General features: G+C 43.8%; 1 protein-coding gene across 3 annotated transcripts in view; it reads right to left on the reverse strand.

Moving 5' to 3' along the window:
- KLHL6 (kelch like family member 6) overlaps nucleotides 1-18,755 on the reverse strand; it is a 78,467-nt gene that overhangs the window by 31,830 nt on the left and 27,882 nt on the right. Inside the window, exons 1-2 of one of the 3 annotated variants that reach the window (XM_006125198.4) lie at nucleotides 8,129-8,531; nucleotides 1,205-1,382 (exon numbers count right to left, since the gene is read on the reverse strand). In XM_006125198.4, coding sequence (XP_006125260.2) covers nucleotides 1,205-1,382; nucleotides 8,129-8,409 — 459 coding nt within the window. In that variant the 5' untranslated portion in view covers nucleotides 8,410-8,531. Of the gene's footprint in view, nucleotides 1-1,204; nucleotides 1,383-8,128; nucleotides 8,532-18,755 lie in introns of those variants that run through there. The other 2 variants (XM_006125199.4, XM_075937469.1) reach the window with 2 other exon arrangements.

The raw sequence follows: 18,755 nt of genomic DNA on the forward strand, positions 1-18,755 counted from the left end.
ATGTTCAGTGAGACTGGGTGAAGGGGAGTTTTCGGTCACAGCCCAGAGGAGCAGCCAAGGCTCTGGCAGTAGCACGCAGCTAAAACCACTCATCATCCAGTCTATTGCAGTGAGGTAAAGGGTAGGGCCTGGGACAGACTCGGAGGGCGAAGAGGCTGTTGGGGGGCCAGGATAACACCAAAAGTGAGAAGGAAAAGTAGAATGTTGCTCAACACGTTGTGAAACCCCTTCTAAAGCACGGGCATATTCTCCAGTAATGGCCTGGTATCCCGCAGTACTGCAGTAGGGTTGGGGTGATCGCTGGCAACAGTACTAGAATTTCGTATCCTTGCCTGGACTGATACCGTCAGCGGAACATTCTAGTACTTCAGTCAGTGTTGTCACTTCTCAGGACTTATCATGAGTCTCAGGAGGTTCTGTGCTTCACTTAATGCCCCAGCAGATGTAGTCAGGCGAATAAAGCCAAACCTCAACTTTCAACTTTCATTAAAAAACAATAAAACAATTTCTAGCCCTCATGTTTTCAGAGTAAGGCCAGGCTCAAAAAATACCCAGAACAAGAATAAAAATAGTCCAGACTTTTGAAAAAAAATGCCCTGATTTTGTAATGCCAGGGGGCTCACAATACTGGACTGTTGAAAATGTTTGTGGGCCATTCCACTCAGACCATGGGTCTGGCGGAGGGATGGAAGAGAAGTACAAATTGCCTTTTATTAAAATTAAATTACCTTTTCTGTGTGAAGGTATTTTCCTAACAAGCACACCGTCCAGAGTAAATATACTATTCTACAGGTAAGGGGTTAATCTCAGAGCTTGATATTTGTGATATTCATTGATTTTAAAGACTGACGGGACTGTTATGTACATCTAGGCTGAATGCAGGCTATTCAGAGTCTGTCTGCATCAGTAGAATGCCGTCCCACTGAGAATGCAATACCATGAGCTTTTAGACAGCATGTGTTCATGGCACTTTGGGGTCGGTCTTTTTGTTCCAGGTTCCTGCCCAGCACAATGGGTCCTGGGTTCCCATATGTGACCATCATGCAAATAAATAACATGAAGCCAAAGATCTCTGATGGGCTTGACAAATCAAAGAAGTGTGCAGCGCTTTGATCATGGGTGATGTGTTGTATTGTCCTGACAGTAAAACTGAAACAATCTGTTTGCATTAATCCATGTGTGCTGAACGTGCTTTTTCACTAACCTGGAAAAGGCTGGCGGCTTCTAAGACTTTCTGTACATTTTGCTTTGTGATCAGCACCTGGCTGGTGTAAGTGTAGTCCAACAGCATCTGCATGGTTTCCGCATCCACTCCTTGAATTATGATTTTTTCTTCATATTTTTCTTTTAAGTCATTGCAGAACATGGCCCTGAAACAAGAGCTGTTCACTGGTTACCCAAAAAGAATGAAGCATTCTGAAAAAACACAGCTACCAGATTTGAAGCTACTGCTATCGACATGTTCTACCAATGCAGAGTCCTTCTGGGTATGTCTACACTACAAAGTTAATTCGAACTAACAGACGTTAGTTCGAATTAACTTTGATAGGCGCTAAACTAAGGATGCTAAGGACTAGTCGACTATCCAATAAGCAAAGGCTATAAGTCCCCTGCTGATCCAGGCGCTTCCGCTTTGAAATGCACAACAGCCCCTACTGGGGACTCTTGTACATTTCAAAGCTGGCATGCTGCATGCAGTCCGGAGTCAGCGGGACTTCCTGCTGGCCCTGGGCTGCACAAGGAGGTCCGCATTTCTCCTTTGAAATGTGCAAGAGCCTCAGCGGGAGCTCTTGTGTGTTTCAAGGGAGGAATGCGGAAGTGCCTGTCGACTAGTCGAATACTCAACTAGTAAATTACTTGATATTTAACATCTTTACACTAAACCCCGGTCTCCCTGACAATCTCTGCCTCAGATATAGCTCTGAAGACGTACACTCTTACCCCTCAGGAGGTGACTCCCAAGCCAGTAGACACCTAGGCCTGTCCCACTGAGAGTACTCTTGGAGAACCACAGGAGGCTGTTAGAGGCAGAAATTGCTGCTAAATCCATATGGCTGGAAACTCTGACTAAGGGTGCGTCTACACTGCACTGTTATTTCTAGATAAATAGCGTTATTTCGAAATAATAATACAAGTGTCTACAAAGCCATTTTGTTATTTTGAAATAAGAACATAAGAACATAAGAACATAAGAACGGCCGTACTGGGTCAGACCAAAGGTCCATCTAGCCCAGTATCCTGTCTATTGACAGTGGCCAGCACCAGGTGCCCCAGAGAGGGTGGACCGAAGACAATGATCAAGCGATTTGTCTCCTGCCATCCCTCTCCAGCCTCTGACAAACAGAGGCCAAGGACACCATTTTATCCCCTGGCTAATAGCCTTTTATGAACCTAACCTCCATGAATTTATCCACTTCTCTTTAAACTCTATTATAATCCTAGCCTTCACAGCCTCCTCTGGCAAGGAGTTCCACAGGTTGACAACACGCTGTGTGAAGAACTTTCTTTTATTAGTTTTAAACCTGCTACCCATTAATTTCATTTGGTGTCCTCTAGTTCTTCTATTATGGGAATTAATAAATAACTTTTCTTTATCAGCCCTCTCCACACCACTCATGATTTTATAGACCTCTATCATATCCCCCCTCAGTCTCCTTTTTTCTTAACTGAAAAGTCCCAGTCGCAATAATTTCGAAATAACGGACGGCTTATTCCGAAATCTATAAACCTCACTCTACAAGGAATAACGCCTATTCCGAAATAGCTATTTTGAAATAAGGCTTGTGTAGACACTCCACTGCTGCTATTTTGAAATAGTCCCTCACCTGGGCCATGCTAAGTTATCTACCCCTGAGTGCCTCCTGGGCTCTAAATCGAGATAGCACGTCTACATTAGGGAAGCCTGCCTCGGACTAATTTTGAGGCTTCCCTGCAGTGTCAACGTGCTATTTTGAAATAAGCTATTTCAGAATAACTATTCCGGAATAGCTTATTTCAAAATAAGCAAGCAATGTAGCCATACTCTAAGGCTATGTCTACACTACAGCGTTTTTCCAAAAAAACTTCACTTGTGTCCACACTGCAATCACGTTCTTTCGGAAAAAAATCGAAAGAACAGAGGTGTTTTTCCGACTTTGGTAAACCTCCTTCTACGAGGAAGAAGCCTTTTTCTGAAAGAGCTCTTTCCAAAAAAGGCATGTGTGGACTGGAAAGAGGGACTTCTTTTGAAAGAAGAGGAAAGAGGAAATAGCACAGGTGCTCTGGTGGCTACTTCATCCATAGTAATCACAGCTTACATGCGAGATAGCGTCCATTCAGTGTGGACACTATCAGTCAAAAAAGCAGATAGTTTTTTCAATGAGCTTTGGCAGTGTGGATGCTCTCTTTCGGAAGAAGTTTTTTTGGAAGATCTCTTCCGGAAAAGCTTCCTCCAAAAGAAGCCTTCAGTCTAGACGTAGCCTAAGTCTCCCACTATGTCCTGGACCCTATGAGTCCCAGAGAGGAGGGACTGGGAACTTTACAGATGAAGATGCCTTTAGGACAGAGTTACTTTCTCTGCTCCAGAAGCAGCTTCTCCCTCTGATGAACCTCATGGAGTTTGCTGTGGAGTTGAGAAGCTTGTGTCTTCGGGTATAAGGTATATAAATGGCAATGAATCTGAATTGTGGTTGGCTTGGCTGTTAATATTGCCTTAAATGGCAATTTCCTTGTTATTGATGACGGTGTGTTTGTAGACTATGTTTACACTGGCAACTGAGCGACAAAACTTTTGTTGTTCAGAATGTTAACCCCCCGCTCCTGAGAGACAAAATTTTTGCCACAGCAGCGTCAGGGTGAACTGCTGTTTCCGGCAGGAGCACTGTCTGGTTGACAACGCAAACACTGTTGTGAGCATGGAAGTATTTTGCCCCACTTTTAGCGACACAGTCATGTCATTCAAAGCTGTGTAGTGTAGACAAAACTAATCCTAACAGAGTATTGTGTACAGGATCTAAACCACAGAATTAACTAAGCGCCATCTCAAAGCACTTTGCTTCCTCACTGGCACATTCATCTTTCTTTAATTTATTAATCCCCCTTTAATTTTGAGTCTCTCTTCAAGCAGTTTTCTTCTATAAGATGAATGTACTGCTGGTGAATGGCTTCTCACTCCCAGTTCAATTCTGGTTTTGCACTTTAAATACCTGCTGATTATCCTGATCTTTGTCACTGAGTTCAGCTGTCACTTAGGGTTCGTCTGCTCTATGGGATAAGGTCCAATTAAGATACACAACTTCAGCTACATTAATTGTGTAGCTGAACTTGAAGTACCTTAACTCAACTTTTGGCGCTGTCCACACTACAGGGGCTGCGTCTAGACTGGCAAGTTTTTCCGCAAAAGCAGCTGCTTTTGCGGAAAAACTTGCCAGCTGTCTACATTGGCCACTTGAATTTGCGCAAGAACATTGACGATCTAATGTAAAATAGTGATAGAAATGTATTTGCGCAAGAGGGACAGCTAAAAAGTGTTTTGTGCAAAAAAGCCCCAAAGGTGAAAATGGCGATCGGGGCTTTCTTGCACAAAACCGTGCAAGAAAACTTTTCCGTTAAAAGCATTTGCGGAAAATTATGCCAGTCTAGACGTAGCCAGGAGGTCGAAGGGAGAACATTTCCCTTCGACTTCCCTTACTTCTCTTGGAAGCAGGCCTTCCGGCATCGACTGGTGCATGCCTCTTTGTTCGAATTAGTGTGTCTTCCCTGGACCCACTAATTCGAACCCTGAAAGATTAATAGCAGCAGCTTCGATCTTCTCTGTAGTGTACACGGACTCTTAGAGGCCAGGTGCCAGATTTCAAAGATGATTCAATCACAACAGTAAGATTAGAAGTACCTGAACCTTTTTTTGACTACAGCCAGAGGAAAACATGTGTGAGCGTCTCAAATGTAATTCATCTCCTATTAACCTGGAATGCCAAATCTTTCTAGGTTAGAAAGGACCACATAAGGATGCAAAGTTAGGAGAACTGTGTATAATTGTCTTGCAGACCAAAGTCTTCACGGACAGAAAAGGTGTGTGTTTCCTGCCAAACACAGATTAGCAACCTCTCTGGGAAGCGGAGGCCAGGTGCTGTCGTTTTTACCACAAAATACTTAGATGAGGTGAGCCACAGGCGGGGCCTATGCTGTTGACCTCTCCTAGCTAGATTTCAATAAAAGTGACCTGCACCTTCTCTACACTAGGGTTTTAAGCAAGATAGACAATCCATGTTAGTCTCCTGCTGTGCACGGCAGGGAAGACAGAGCCTGTGAGCAGAAGGCTTGTGCAGACCTAATCATTCCAAAGACTTGCCTCATTCGCATTTTCACTGCCCTGTAGCATTTTCCTGTTCCCTGCTTTCCTTCCTGGTTCCCACGGAAGTCAATGGCAAAATATCTTTTAACTTCAACAGGAGCAGGAGTTAGGCCCCTGTTACTTCTGTGTATTTTACTCTGTCATGTTATAGCAGGGGTGCTGCATGCTGTTGAGATGACATTTTCGGGTATTCCAGGCAGGCAGGCATTTGAGAGCAAAAGCACCGGTCACACGTTAGAGAGAGAGGGGTTCTATACAAAAAAGGAAAGAATTAAAGGGCACATACTGCACGTGTGGTAGTGGAAGAGCTTCATGTGAGTGAGAAACGGGCTGTTGTCCTAGGATGCAGCTGTTCTGTACCCTCACTTCTTTATCTCCTAGATCTGTGATTGTGGTCTTGTGGTAAGGCAGGGCACTAACAGCCGGGGAGGTGCAGCTCTGTTCTCACCTTATCAGCCTGAAACTGGAGTAACTCAGTGGAGTTACCGTGGCTTTCCGCTCTCACGGGGGAGCTTTCTGCACCTATCCTCTAACCTTTAAATGGGGGGAATAATATTTTCCCCTGCCCCCACTTCAGTGGGGTGAGGGGAGACTTGTTTACTGTGTGTGAGACCTGCTGAGACCCTGGGTTGAAAAGCGCTAAGCAACTCCACATCACTCCTCCTTGAAAGTCAGGGGGCAGAAATGGGGGGGAGGAGGGGTGTAACATCATGGAGGACTGGTGTCTCTTCCAGCAGCTCTACTGTGGCCAGGCAACTCTGCTCTACAAAATGGTGCCTTCCACGTGGGCCATACAGAAACATCCTGCAAGCCCCCAGCTGGACAAAGCTCTCGAGGCTGGGAATGCAGGGCACTACCACACCACTGCCCTGCTTTCAGATTTTCAGAATTGGGTGTCTAAAATAAGGCTTCAAAGTCCAAATTTAGACCCAGGAAATGGGAGCTGCTGTGCACCCAGCATTTTTGAATGTTAGGACACTTAGGTTCCTACATTTGGACTTAATGAGTGTAATTTTAAGCACCCGCATTTTGGCAAATGTTCGACTCTCATAACTAACAGTTGCTTCTGAAAATATTGGCCCCAGTTTCTGTGGGATTGTTTCTCCACTACCTGGTGCAAATCAGGTGTAAAATGCTGCTCTTCTGGTTTGGTACCCTCTTTACACCATTTACTTTGCACAGCTGGAGTGGAGAATTTAAGGCACGTTTAAGGATACAGGACTCCATCAAAACATTATATTATATATGATCTTCAATGATAACAGAGGAAGGACTGAAAGTTGATACCTCTGCCTGGTCCCTGCTCAACCCCTGTTTAAAATGTGAATTTAGCATGAACTACTTATACTATAAACTTAAAAAACAACAAATGGTCTGGTAGCACTTTATAGACTAACAAAGCACGTAGATGGGCTCATGAGCTTTCGTGGGCACAACCCACTTCTTCAGATGGCTGGAGTTTTATTATGTTAGCATCCAAAATGTGTTAGGCCTTGTACAAACCTACCCCCCAATTCAGGATGACAAATGAGAGAAATAATTTTAGAAAACTATTTGCTCCCTGCAGACATGCAACATCCAATGAATCCATCCTTGCTCTTCACATGACAAAACCCAGTCAGTATCCACCCTCCTTTTTGAGCCATTTTGTGCCATATCCCAAAGGGCTGAGAGGGGCACCATACACCCAGGGGCATTTCATCCTCCCAGAGTCCTCTGCCAACAGCAGATGCCTGGCTGATAGCAGTCAGTGATGTGTGATGCCAACAGCCACTCCCGTCACACTGGGGATCCCTGGCTGGAGGAAGCCAATCTGTAATCCCCTGATAACACACAATACTGGTTTGACTGTTGGCCATTTTTCAGTTACATTATTTTAATTCAGATTTCCACTGTTCATTTTGTTTCCCTTTTTCCATATGGCACCACTACTACACTGCTTTCAGCTGCATGAGTTTCACATGTAAATCTTATTTTGTATTAGGTTTAGTCTCGGATGTCTAAAATAGCACTTCTCTTGTGATCTCTGTGAGTAAACTTCACTAAGCCTCCATGAAACTGGCACTTCCTACTCAAATCACTAATGCCTGCAGATTTGTTTCCCTCCAGTTTCCACTGTAGTCAGTCACCACGCCATCTCAACAGTTGACAAAAAATCCCAGCTATGCAAATGTGAAGGTCTAAACTGATAATGGAAAATGTTATAACTCATACTGTGTTTCTCCATGAGTCTCAAGTTTGTTCCTTCCAATCAGGAGCCTAAAGTTCACTGTGGTTTTAAAAGGACTAAAGGTGGATTCTTTGGAATTTGTAAAATTTCTTCCTTACAAGAAGTTCCCATCTCTCAACTGATTTTACAGTAATCTTGGGAAAGACAGGAAAGAGGACACACATCCTTTTCCCTTCTCAACAAGTTTACAGACTATGCATTCTACCACATAGTAATAGTGAAAAAAGACAACTTCCACAGTCACACTAAAACAAAACTACCCCAAATTTGCAATGAATCAAGGATGCATACAATGATGGGTAAACAATGCTCAGAATATTTGGCTAAGATTTTGTCCTTCCATCGCCAATTGTTTTCCCTCCAGTTGTCTGTTTGGGGTAGACGTGACATGTTTGACATTGTTGCTTTCCTAATTTAAGGCTCCAACTGTCAAAGAGAGTAACGGAGACAGGGGTCCAAACCCTCTGAAAGTCGGCAAGAGCTGGGCACTCAGCCTGAGGCGCCTTAGAAACGCCCAGCCTCCGTGTACTGAGGGGAAAAGGTGTTGGTTTTAAAAACTGCCTTACCTGAAATAATTGCTTGCTGCCGCCAGGACCACACGGTGGCAAGAGAATTCCATGTGGTCCACACACAAGATGACATCCGTGAGAGAGTTTTCCAGCCTCAGGTTCTCCAGGCCATTCTGAAGCACCATAGAAAGCCCAGTGTCATCAAACTTAACCTTGTCCCCACTTGAGATTTCCACTAGGTCCCCCATCTTCCTGGAGTACTCATTGTCCAAAGAGACCAGAGGGTCTTCAGAACTTTTCTCCACTGTGTCCCCCATGTTGGAACCAGACCGTGTCATTCCGTTGGGGCTTCTCTCTAAAAGAGTTCCTAAGCTTCAGATGAGTTACACTGCCGAAGTTAAGCGGATTTCCTGTCCAGGGCTCTCCGCTTATCTACAGCTGTCACACACATAACAGGAAGCCTTGCACTTTCTCATCCTGTTAACACAAACAAAGGCTGGGAGGGTGGAGGTTTCTGTGAATTTCGGGCAATATCAACATGTTTAGAAAAGACTTAAGATGCTTCTAAATGTGAGAAGATTACAAATGATGGGGAAGGCCTCTCTCGCATCCTGACACTGGCCTTTTATTTATCCCAATTTGCTTATCCAAAATGAAAGGTGTCCTTTATGGATTCCAGGTCCATCCACTGGCAGTGAGTACTGAATGTGAGAAATGTCTGTTATCAGGCATAAATTCTCACAATTAGACACTTTATCATTTTAAATGCTGATGCCTGAGCTGCCATCTATAACATGTTTACTTTGTTGTTAGGGTGCTACCAAATTTACCACCATAAAACACACGTCACGGACCGCAAAATCTGTTCTCACTCTGTGAAATCTGGTCTTTTGTCTGCTATTTCTCTACACTGTGCAGATTTCACATGGGAGACCTGTGTTCCTCAAATTAGGAGTCCTAACCCAAAAGGAATTGCAGGGGGTCACCAGGTCATTTTAGGGGGGCACAGGATTGCCATGTTTACTTCTCAACTTTCTTTGGAGCTGGGCAGCTGGAGGGTGGTGGCTGTTGGTCATGTGCCCCGCTCTGAAGTCAGTGTTCCAGCCACCGCAGTGTAGAAGTAAGGCTGGTAATTCCATACATATCATGCCAACCTTGCATCTGCGCTGCTGACTCCAGAGCTGGGCGGCTGGAGAGTGGCGGCTGCTGACTGAGGACCTTGTTCAGCAGGCACAGCTACTGCCAGCAGCAGCGCAGCAGTAAAAGTAGCAGTATTATAACCCCTCCCACACCACAATAACCTTGTGAAACCGCCCCTACACACAACTCAGTAAATACACCAGAAGTTCACGAAGTTCCTCTCATAACTGTGAAGCCTCATTGAGAATTATTTTATTTTGATACCAAGAGACAAATTCTCTTCCTGTCTCTGTAGCACCTGACAACAACATGGGTGTAGTTTCACTCTCCCTCCACAAGAGGGCCATCCGAGTATAGGGTGGACTCCTGAATTGTATGCAATTGTGAGCTGCACAGGGCAGAAGAGGTTTAGGGCAGGATAAAAGCAACCTGAGTGTAGTGGGGTGGCTGCCCCACACTAGCTGGAAGGGGTTGAAGCAGGCTGGAGGGAGCCTGTGCAGAGCCTTGGCCAATCAGAAGAGGCTTTTAAGAAGCCAATCAGAGGGCAGCTTGCTGGGCCAAGCCCTGTATATAAGGAGCTTCCCAGCAAAGCGAGGCAGTCGGGTCCTGATGTTGGAGGGTGTGGGACTGGTTTCCTGAGAAACACTTTGGTGAGAGAGCAGTGCTGGACAGGATCAGGGGGGCTAGAGAGAGAGGCTTCAGCCTGATACCTTCCAGGCTGCTGGCCTTGACACAAGGGCCAGGGAGGTGCAGGAATCACAGGGGAAGTGGCCCAGGAAACAGGAGGCAGTAGAAGGGAGAGAAGGGGACAGGATGAGGCTTCTGCCCAAGGGTCTCTGGTCCAGGACCTAGAGTAGTGGGTGGGCCTGGGTCCCCCCTTATCACTCATACCACACCTTGCTACCAGGAACAGTGGCCTATACAGACTGTGGCGTGCCCTGAGGCAGAGGGGCTAGGCTTTGGGGATGCAGTTGGCCATAGTGGCAGGGGAAGTTGAGAACTGCTGATACCTCTGGAAGGGGGTGAGAGACCACTGTGGTGGGCACTGCTGGAGAGCAGTGTCCTGAAGAGGACTCCATGGTCTGGGAGTAATGTGGGTCCAGAGCAAGATCGTGAGAAGAGCACAGAGCGATGATGAGCAAGATATCTGCCAGGAGGCACCCTGCTGAAAACTGAGCTAATTCCTGGAACAACCAGCAGGAGGTGCCATGGCAGTGAATTGTGCCCCATGGGCACTGAGGAATTGAGGAAGAATGGAGTTCAAAGATTCATTGCTACAAAGATCCCCTCTGGGTTCTTCTCTTGTACTTTTATCCAACTTTTCCAAAGTTGAAAAGAAAGAAAGAAAGAAAGAAAGAAAGAAAGAAAGAAAGAAAGAAAGAAAGAAAGAAAGAAAGAAAGAAAGAAAGAAAGAAAGAAAGAAAGAAAGAAAGAAAGAAAGAAAGAAAGAAAGAAAGAAAGGCCCAGTCCTTGACATAATGTACTGTATTGATTCCAGAAAGGACAGAAAGAGGGAGAATTCACTAGGAGGGTGGTGAAGCACTGGAATGGGTTCCCTAGGGAGGTGATGGAATTTTCATCTCTAGAGGTTTTTAAGTCCCAGCTTGACAAAGCCCTGGCTGGGCTGATTTAGTTGGGATTGGTCCTGCCTTTAGCAGAGGGTTGGACTCAATGACCTCCTGAGGTCTCTTCCAATTTTATGATTCTGTGAGTCTAATACTCTAATTAAAATGGGAAATGTTTTTGGAATATTTTTTAAAAAGCTAAGTTTTGAACTATGAAAAATGAAAATGTTCAATTTTTTTATTCTCCTCCCCCCACCCCACACCAGTTTTTATCTAGCTCTAAAGAGACTTGAGTATGCTTAGGGTATGTCTACACTACATAGTTTGTAGTGACAAGGCTGTGTTGACACGGCCCTGTCACTAAAAGTCAGCATGAATCCATGCTGTCTGTCAGCACTTTTGTTGACAAAATACTTCCACCCCCAATGACGGGGTTTTGTTTTGTTAGCAGGAGTGGATTCACACTTTCACTTGCTGTGGCAAAACTTTGTCATGCGTGGGGGTAGAAGGCTGTTGATCAAGTGCAGACATAGCCTTAGACATTAGAATCCCTTACTGCAAGAACTTTAAGAATGGGATTTCTCTTTGGAGGCCTTCATGAACAAAGAGATGAAGACTAGTAACGGTAATATGTTGAGAAACATACTTTGTAAGATGGCTGATATTGCAAATTGGCTTTTAAACATTCTGTTTTTAATCGAAACAACTACATTGATTTGATTGCCTGACCTGCTCTTCATCCACCAATCCATCTCTACCCAGAATTACAACTATAATTCCAAACCTCTGAGAAGCTTCAAGCAAACTCCAAAGAGATGTTTCCTCTCCAATGTGGAATAGATCCTGCCACACACAAAAAACTACACTGCTCTGAGATACAAAACAGGTAATTTTAGGTCTTGGACTTGGGTTTACAGTCCATTCAAGGACTAGGAACAGAGGCTACATCTAGTCTTCAGGCTTCTTTCGGAAGAAACATTTCCAGAAGAGATCTTCCAAAAAAACATCTTCCAAAAGAGCTTCCACACTGCCAAAGTGCATCAAAAAAGCGATCTGCTTTTTCGAAAGGTAGCTTACACACTGAATGGATGCTATCTCGCATTTAAACTGTGATTACTATGGACAAAGTGGCCACCAGGGCACCTGTGCTTTTTCCTCTTTCCTCTTCTTTGAAAGAACTCCTTCTTCCCAGTCCACACATGCCTTTTTCCAAAAGAGCTCTTTTGGAAAAAGGCTTCTGCTTCGTAGAAAGAGGATTACCAATGCCAGAAAATCCCATTTGTTCTTTTAATTTTATTTCAAAAGAATGCGATTGTAGTGTGGACGTAATTGAAGATTTTTTGGAAAAACTGCCATTTTCCCACAAAACTTTATAGTGTAGGTGAGAAATTCTGAAAGCTAGCTAGAGAATTTAGCCACAGAACCCTGTTGAAAGTAATGGGAGTTGGGTGGCCTAATCCTGTCATTGGCTTTGGAACTTTATATCTGCAGGGAACCAGGAAATCCTCCATTTCAGTGGGATATGATACTTATTTCTAATTTTTATAAGTGGTATAAGAGCACACCTTGAATCTGTGACACTATTATTTACAGGATTGGTGCTTTAGGCCATCTCTAGGTTTCTGAAATTCATTAGTTATCTTTCTCTCTCCTTCCAAACTCTTTCTAATTAAAGCCACAATATTAAAGGAGCCTGACTTTACAATTGGAGGGAATGAACAATTATGCTGAGATAGAACTGGACTTTGGGTGGCCCTGGTGCAGGCTGCAAGGGTGGAAAGCAAGGAAGCCAGAAATCTTCCTCCTTTTCTCCCCTCTCTACTGCATTCATTGTCTGTCATTTCTTGCAGAATTTGCTCAATCTTTATTTGCTCCTTCATGATCCCAGAGCGGAATGCAGCTGTGGAGTTGCTATTGCTACTTCTAGTGACTGTGAATTCCTCTCTTCTTATGCTCCATCTGTGTCTGCCAGATCCATGGGTTCAAAAATCATGAGTCAGTCCCCAAAAAATCATAAGATTGATCTAAATAAATCATATTTTAACCACAATATTAGATTATTTGTATTTGCCTTCTAGTGTCTGAACCCTTTAAGGTTCCCATTTCCAAGCTTTTCTTTATACCATTAGGGTTAGAAACTTGACTGTTTTTTAAATGGAAACTGAGGTTCTCAGGTAAGTACCCAAGACACTTTAAGAAAACTACTAAACATTGCAAGATATAGTTAAATTACTAGGATGCGCAAAGGTGAATACAAACTTTGGGTTCAGGTCCCATTAACGCTGCAAAATGAAACCATGCCCTAACTATGTCAGTGGAGAACTGCGATGCAACTAGCTCCCCAACCATTATGGATGACATAGGGAATGCCCTAGCAGCCTCCACTGTGTTGAATGGTGCAAATGTTGATGGCTGTCTTCCTTCTTATCGCCATCTGTGCCATTATAGAATCATAGAACACTAGAACTGGAAGGGACCTCGAGAGGTCCGTCGAGTCCAGTTCCCTGCCTTCATGACAGGACCCAGTACAATCTAGACCATCCCTGATAGATGTCAATCTAACCTGCTCTTAAATATCTCCAGAGATGGAGATTCCACAACCTCCCAAGGCAACTTATTCTAGCGTTTAATCACCCTGACAATTAGGAAGTTTTCCCTAATGTCCAACTCCCTTGCTGCAGTTTAAGCCCATTGCTTCTTGTCCTATCCTCAGAGGCTAAGGAGAACAATTTTTCTCCCTTTTAGATACCTGAAAACCGCTGCCATGTACCCTCTCAGTCTTCTCCTTTCCAAACTAAACAAACCCAATTATTTCAGTCTTTCTTCATAGGATATGTTCTCTAGACCTTTAATCACCTTTGTTGCTCTTCTCTGGACTTTCTCCAATTTCTCCACATCTTTCTTGAAATGTAGTGCCCAGAACTGGACACAATACTCCAATTGAGGCCTAATCAGCACAGAGTAGAGCATAGGAATGACTTCTCGTGTCTTGCTCACAACACTCCTGTTAATGCATCCCAGAATCATGTTTGCTTTTTTTGCAACAGTGTCACACTGTTGACTCATATTTAGCTTGTGGTCCACTACGACCCTTAGATTCTTTTTTGCAATACTTCTTCCTAGAAAGTTGCTTTCCATTCTGAATGTGTGAAACTGATTGTTCCTTCCTAAGTGGAGTACTTTGCATTTGTCCTTATTAAATTTCATCCTATTTACCTCAGACCATTTCTCAAGTTTGTCCAGATCATTTGAATTATGACCTCATCCTCCAAAGCAACTGCAACCCCTCCCAGCTTCGTATCATCTGCAAACTTAATAAGCATACTCTCTATGCCACTATCTAAATCGTTGATGAAGATATTGAACAGAACCAGACCTAAAACAGACCCCGTGGAACCCGACTTGTTATGCCCTTCCAGCATGATTGTGAACCGTTAATAACTACTCTCTGAGAATGGGTATCCAGCCAGTTATGCACCCACCTTATAGGAGCTCCATCTAAGTTGTATTTGCCAAGTTTATTGATAAGAATATCATGCGAGACCGTATCAAATGCCTTACTAAAGTCTAGGTATACCACGTCCACTGCTTCTCCCTTATCCACAAGACTCGTTATCCTATCAAAGAAAGCTATCAGACTGGTTTGACATGATTTATTCTTTACAAATCCGTGCTGGCTGTTACCTATCACCTTATTATCTTCTAGGTGTTTGCAGATGAATTCCTTACTTGCTCCATTATCTTTCCTGGCACAGAGGTTAAACTGACTGGTCTGGTTTTCTAAAGCTACAGCCCAAGAAGAAAAACATATCATCTGCTGATTATGTACTCCTGGAAACTCCAGATCAGAGACCCCTGAACTGTATAAAAGCTGGACTAAATGTTTCATGACTGTGCTAGTTCTGAGCTGAGGTTGTTATGAACTTGTGACCACCGACAAGACCCTCTGCAGGCCTGAAAGGCTAATCACCTGCCACAGACCTTGTCAGAGTTGGGTGATCTCTGCTAAGTTTATTAGCCTGCATACAGATTCTTCTGGTGTTTTAGATATGTTTTCTGAGTGACGCTTTAGCCCTGGCATAGAAAGAGCTGTGTGGCAGCTTAACTGAGGCAGTTAATTATCAATCTCTGAAAAGAAACCAAGTAGCTCTGCTCAGGCAGTGAGCTTCTTGCTGGGAATAATATAGCAAATGCTGGGACCTGTTCTGGAGATGCACATCTCTCTCCCCACTGACTGGAGCACCCTTGCTGAGCACCAGAGGAGGAAAGATAGGTAGAACTGTGACACTCAGATCCCCTTGCCAACACCCTTTATTTGTAACTGCTATAAACCTTATCTTTTCTACCAGGCAGCTCCTCATGGTCAGAGTCTGCCTTTCTAGAAGTGCTTAATAGTACCAGAATCCTTTGGTCCACAAGGAAAGACTCACTGCAGCTTAAGAGATGGGTTGTTGGTGATTTGTCATGATTTGCCTAAGTACTAGCATCATCAGGCAGTAATGCAGAGCTGAGAGGCAAGTGCTGTGTTTTACATGACCACAGGCTAATAGAACAAAATAATCAGAGTCATTTTTAAGGTATCTGAAGTCATCCAGGCACTTGTTTTTGCGTTGATCTCTTTAAAGCAGGCTGGTTATTAATGGTTTAATAGATCACCAGTAATTTAAGCAAATGCGACCCTGTTATGTCACCCTAGACTACTACAGTGGTATATTCCTTAATCCTATCTGTTTTTACTTTCTAGTAATGGCTTCCAAAAAGAGTTCTGACACTCTTTGGCCTTCAGAACTTGCTTTGGCAGCAGCCTTCTTTCCTCGTGAACTCACTAATTGTCCTCTAATGAACCTGTTAATCTGATGTCAGTGCAGGACTGATGGATTCCTTGCCTGTGTTTTCAGTAAGTTTGTCCAACAACCACAAGCTGAAAATAGGAAGTCTTCATTTAAACCAGGAAACTGATGAGATTTTTGTAGGTACCTGGGAAGATTGTTCTTAAAATAACACCTGAAACTTGTGGACCTAGTTTTATACAAACTACTAGTAAACTGGCTTGTCTGATTCATCTTGGTGGCCTTTCGTAGTTTACTCTTTCTAATCTGAAGTCACTGTTCATTTCATGACCTTCTCTTTGAGCCTTATATTGAAGGAGTGTTGGTTCCATTTCCCTGGTTAGGGCTGTGGCCATTGTCTGAAGCTGTTAGGCAATTGCACTTTTGCTGGGATGGCCCTAACTCGCTCTGTCCCAAATTGCACCTCATTTGGGGCCTCTCCTCCTTTTTGAAAATTGCACAACTTTAAAAAAAAAAGTATAAATTACCATGGTGGGCCCTACCATCTGTTTGTTTATGTTTGTAGTTCAAGTACAGTATTTGTTTTATTCAGTTGTATGGCACCTAGAGCACTTTGAGTGGGGAGAAGAGTTGCGATAGAAATATAATTTATTGTTTTCACATTTAAAGAAGCATAACAGCATTATTTGTTCAACATCTGGATGGCCAGGATAGGGTCCAGAGTGACCAGGACAGATTAGAGGATTGGGCCAAAAGAAATCTGATGAGGTTCAAGAAGAACAAGTGCAGAATTCTGCACTTGGGACTGAAGAAGCCCAAGTATTGTTACAGGCTGGGGCCTGAATGGCTAAGTAGCAGTTCAGCAGAAAAGGACCTGGGGATTACAGTGGATGAGAAGCTGGATATGAGTCAACAGTGTGCCCTTGTAGCCAAGAAGGCTAATGGCATATTAGGGTGCATTATGAGGAGCATTGCCAGCAGATCCAGAGAAGTGATTATTCCCCTTTATTCAGCTCTGGTGAGGCCACATCTGGAGTATTGTGTCCAGTTCTGGGCCCACAACTATAGAAAGGATGTAGACACATTGGAGAGGGTCCAGCGGGAGGGTGACCAAAATGATTAGGGGGCTGGAGCACATGACCTATGAAGAGAGACTGAGGGATTTGGGTTTGTTTAGTCTGCAGAAGAGAAGAGTGAGGGGGGATTTGATAGCAGCCTTCAACTTCCTGAAGGGAGGTTCCAAAGAGGATGGAGAAAGGCTGTTCACAGTAGTGATGGATGGCAGAACAAGGAGCAATGATCTCAAGTTACACTGGGGGAGGTCTAGGTTGGATATTAGGAAACACTTTCACTAGGAGGGTGGTGAAGCACTGGAATGGGTTACCTAGAGAGGTGGTGGAATCTCCATCCCTAGAGGTTTTTAAGTCTTGGCTTACAAGTAGGATCTCTTATTCCTATTCTTACAAGTAGGAATAAGAGATCCTCTGGAATAGGGCTTTATTCCGGATGATCGTGCCAGTCTGGACGCTTTCTCCGGCTTATCTCCAAGCCGGAAAAAAGCGGCGGCCATGAAAATGCAAATGCCGTGGGGGATATTTAAATCCCCCGCAGATTTGCCTTTTCCCAAGTGCTACATTAGCATGCCTATTTCGTAATAGGCGGCCAGTGTAGACACAGCCAATAAGTGCTGTGTAGATGCTCCCTATTATGAAATAAGCTACGCAATTGATGTAGCTCAATTTGCATAGCTTATTTCGAGTTAAACCCTGCAGTGTAGACTTACCCTAAAGTGGTCTGTCCCTTCTCCTGGGAACAGGAGGTTCTTTCCTATACTCCTTTCACTGCACATCTACACTACAAGCTTTTATATCAAAATAATGTCTAGCTGGAGGACTTCTTACTCTGACTCACGGTAACCTTCATTCCTTCGACTTCCTGCTCTGTAGACAGCTCCCAAAGCTGAGTTGAGCTATTTCTACTACAGCTACACAATTGATGTAGCTGAAGTTGCATAGCTTAATTCAACTGGGTGGGATTGCAACTTCTTTGGAGGATAGGGACATAATTCAAAATGACCTTAGCAAGTTAGAGAAATGGTCAGAGGTAAACAGGATGAGGTTTAATAAAGAGAAATGCAAAGTGCTCCACTTAGGAAGGAACAATCAGTTCCATACATACAAGATGGGAAGCGACTGTCTAGGAAAGAGCATGGCGGAAAGGGATCTAGGGGTCATAGTGGACCACAAGTTGAATATGAGTTAACAGTGTGATGCTGTTGCAAAAAAAGCAAATATGATTCTAGGTTGTATCAACAGGTGTGTTGTAAGCAAAACTCGTGAAGTCATTCTGCCGCTCTACTCTGCACTAGTTAGGCCTCAGCTGGAGTACTGTGTCCAGTTCTGGGCGCCACATTTCAAGAAAGATGTGGAGAAATTGGAAAGGCTACAGAGAAGAGTGACAAGAATGATTAAAGGTTTAGAGAACATGACCTATGAAGCCAGGCTTCATGAACTGGGCTTGTTTAGTTTGGAAAAAAGAAGATTAAGGGGGGACATGATAGCGGTTTTCAAATATCTAAAAGGGTGTCACAAGGAGGAAGGAGAAAATTTGTTCCTCTTGGTTTCTGAGGACAGAACAAGGAGTAATGGGCTTAAAGTGCAGCAGGGGAGGTTTAGATTGGACATTAGGAAAAAAATTCCTAACTGTCAGGGTGGTCAAATATTGGAATAAATTGCCAAGGGAGGTGGTGGAATCTCCCTCTCTGGAGATATTTAAGAACAGGTTAGATAGACATCTGTCAGGGATGGTGTAGACGGAGCTTGGTCCTGCCTTGAGGGCGGGGGGCTGGACTTGATGACCTCTCGAGGTCCCTTCCAGTCCTATTATTCTATGACTCTATGATTCTAACTTTAGCCCTGGTGTAGACGTACCCTTAGAATCCTTGGTCGTTAAAAGTGAAGGAGCAGCAGCTGATGTCCCTATATCATTACATGACAAGCTAATTGGGTGGGCCTTGTACTTGCAAACAGGAAGAAAAATGAGACCCTTTAAAAGCATGGCCCTCTTTTGTTTTAAACCAGTCCTCAATGCGAAGGCAAGTCTTTAAAGAATCTCTACACTATACGAGTCACAAATAGGCTCTCCCTTCAACATCCGGCTCCATCCTGCTTTAATTTATTTAAATAAATA

Source organism: Pelodiscus sinensis, chromosome 10, assembly GCF_049634645.1.
Source record: "Pelodiscus sinensis isolate JC-2024 chromosome 10, ASM4963464v1, whole genome shotgun sequence".
NCBI lineage: Eukaryota > Metazoa > Chordata > Testudines > Trionychidae > Pelodiscus > Pelodiscus sinensis.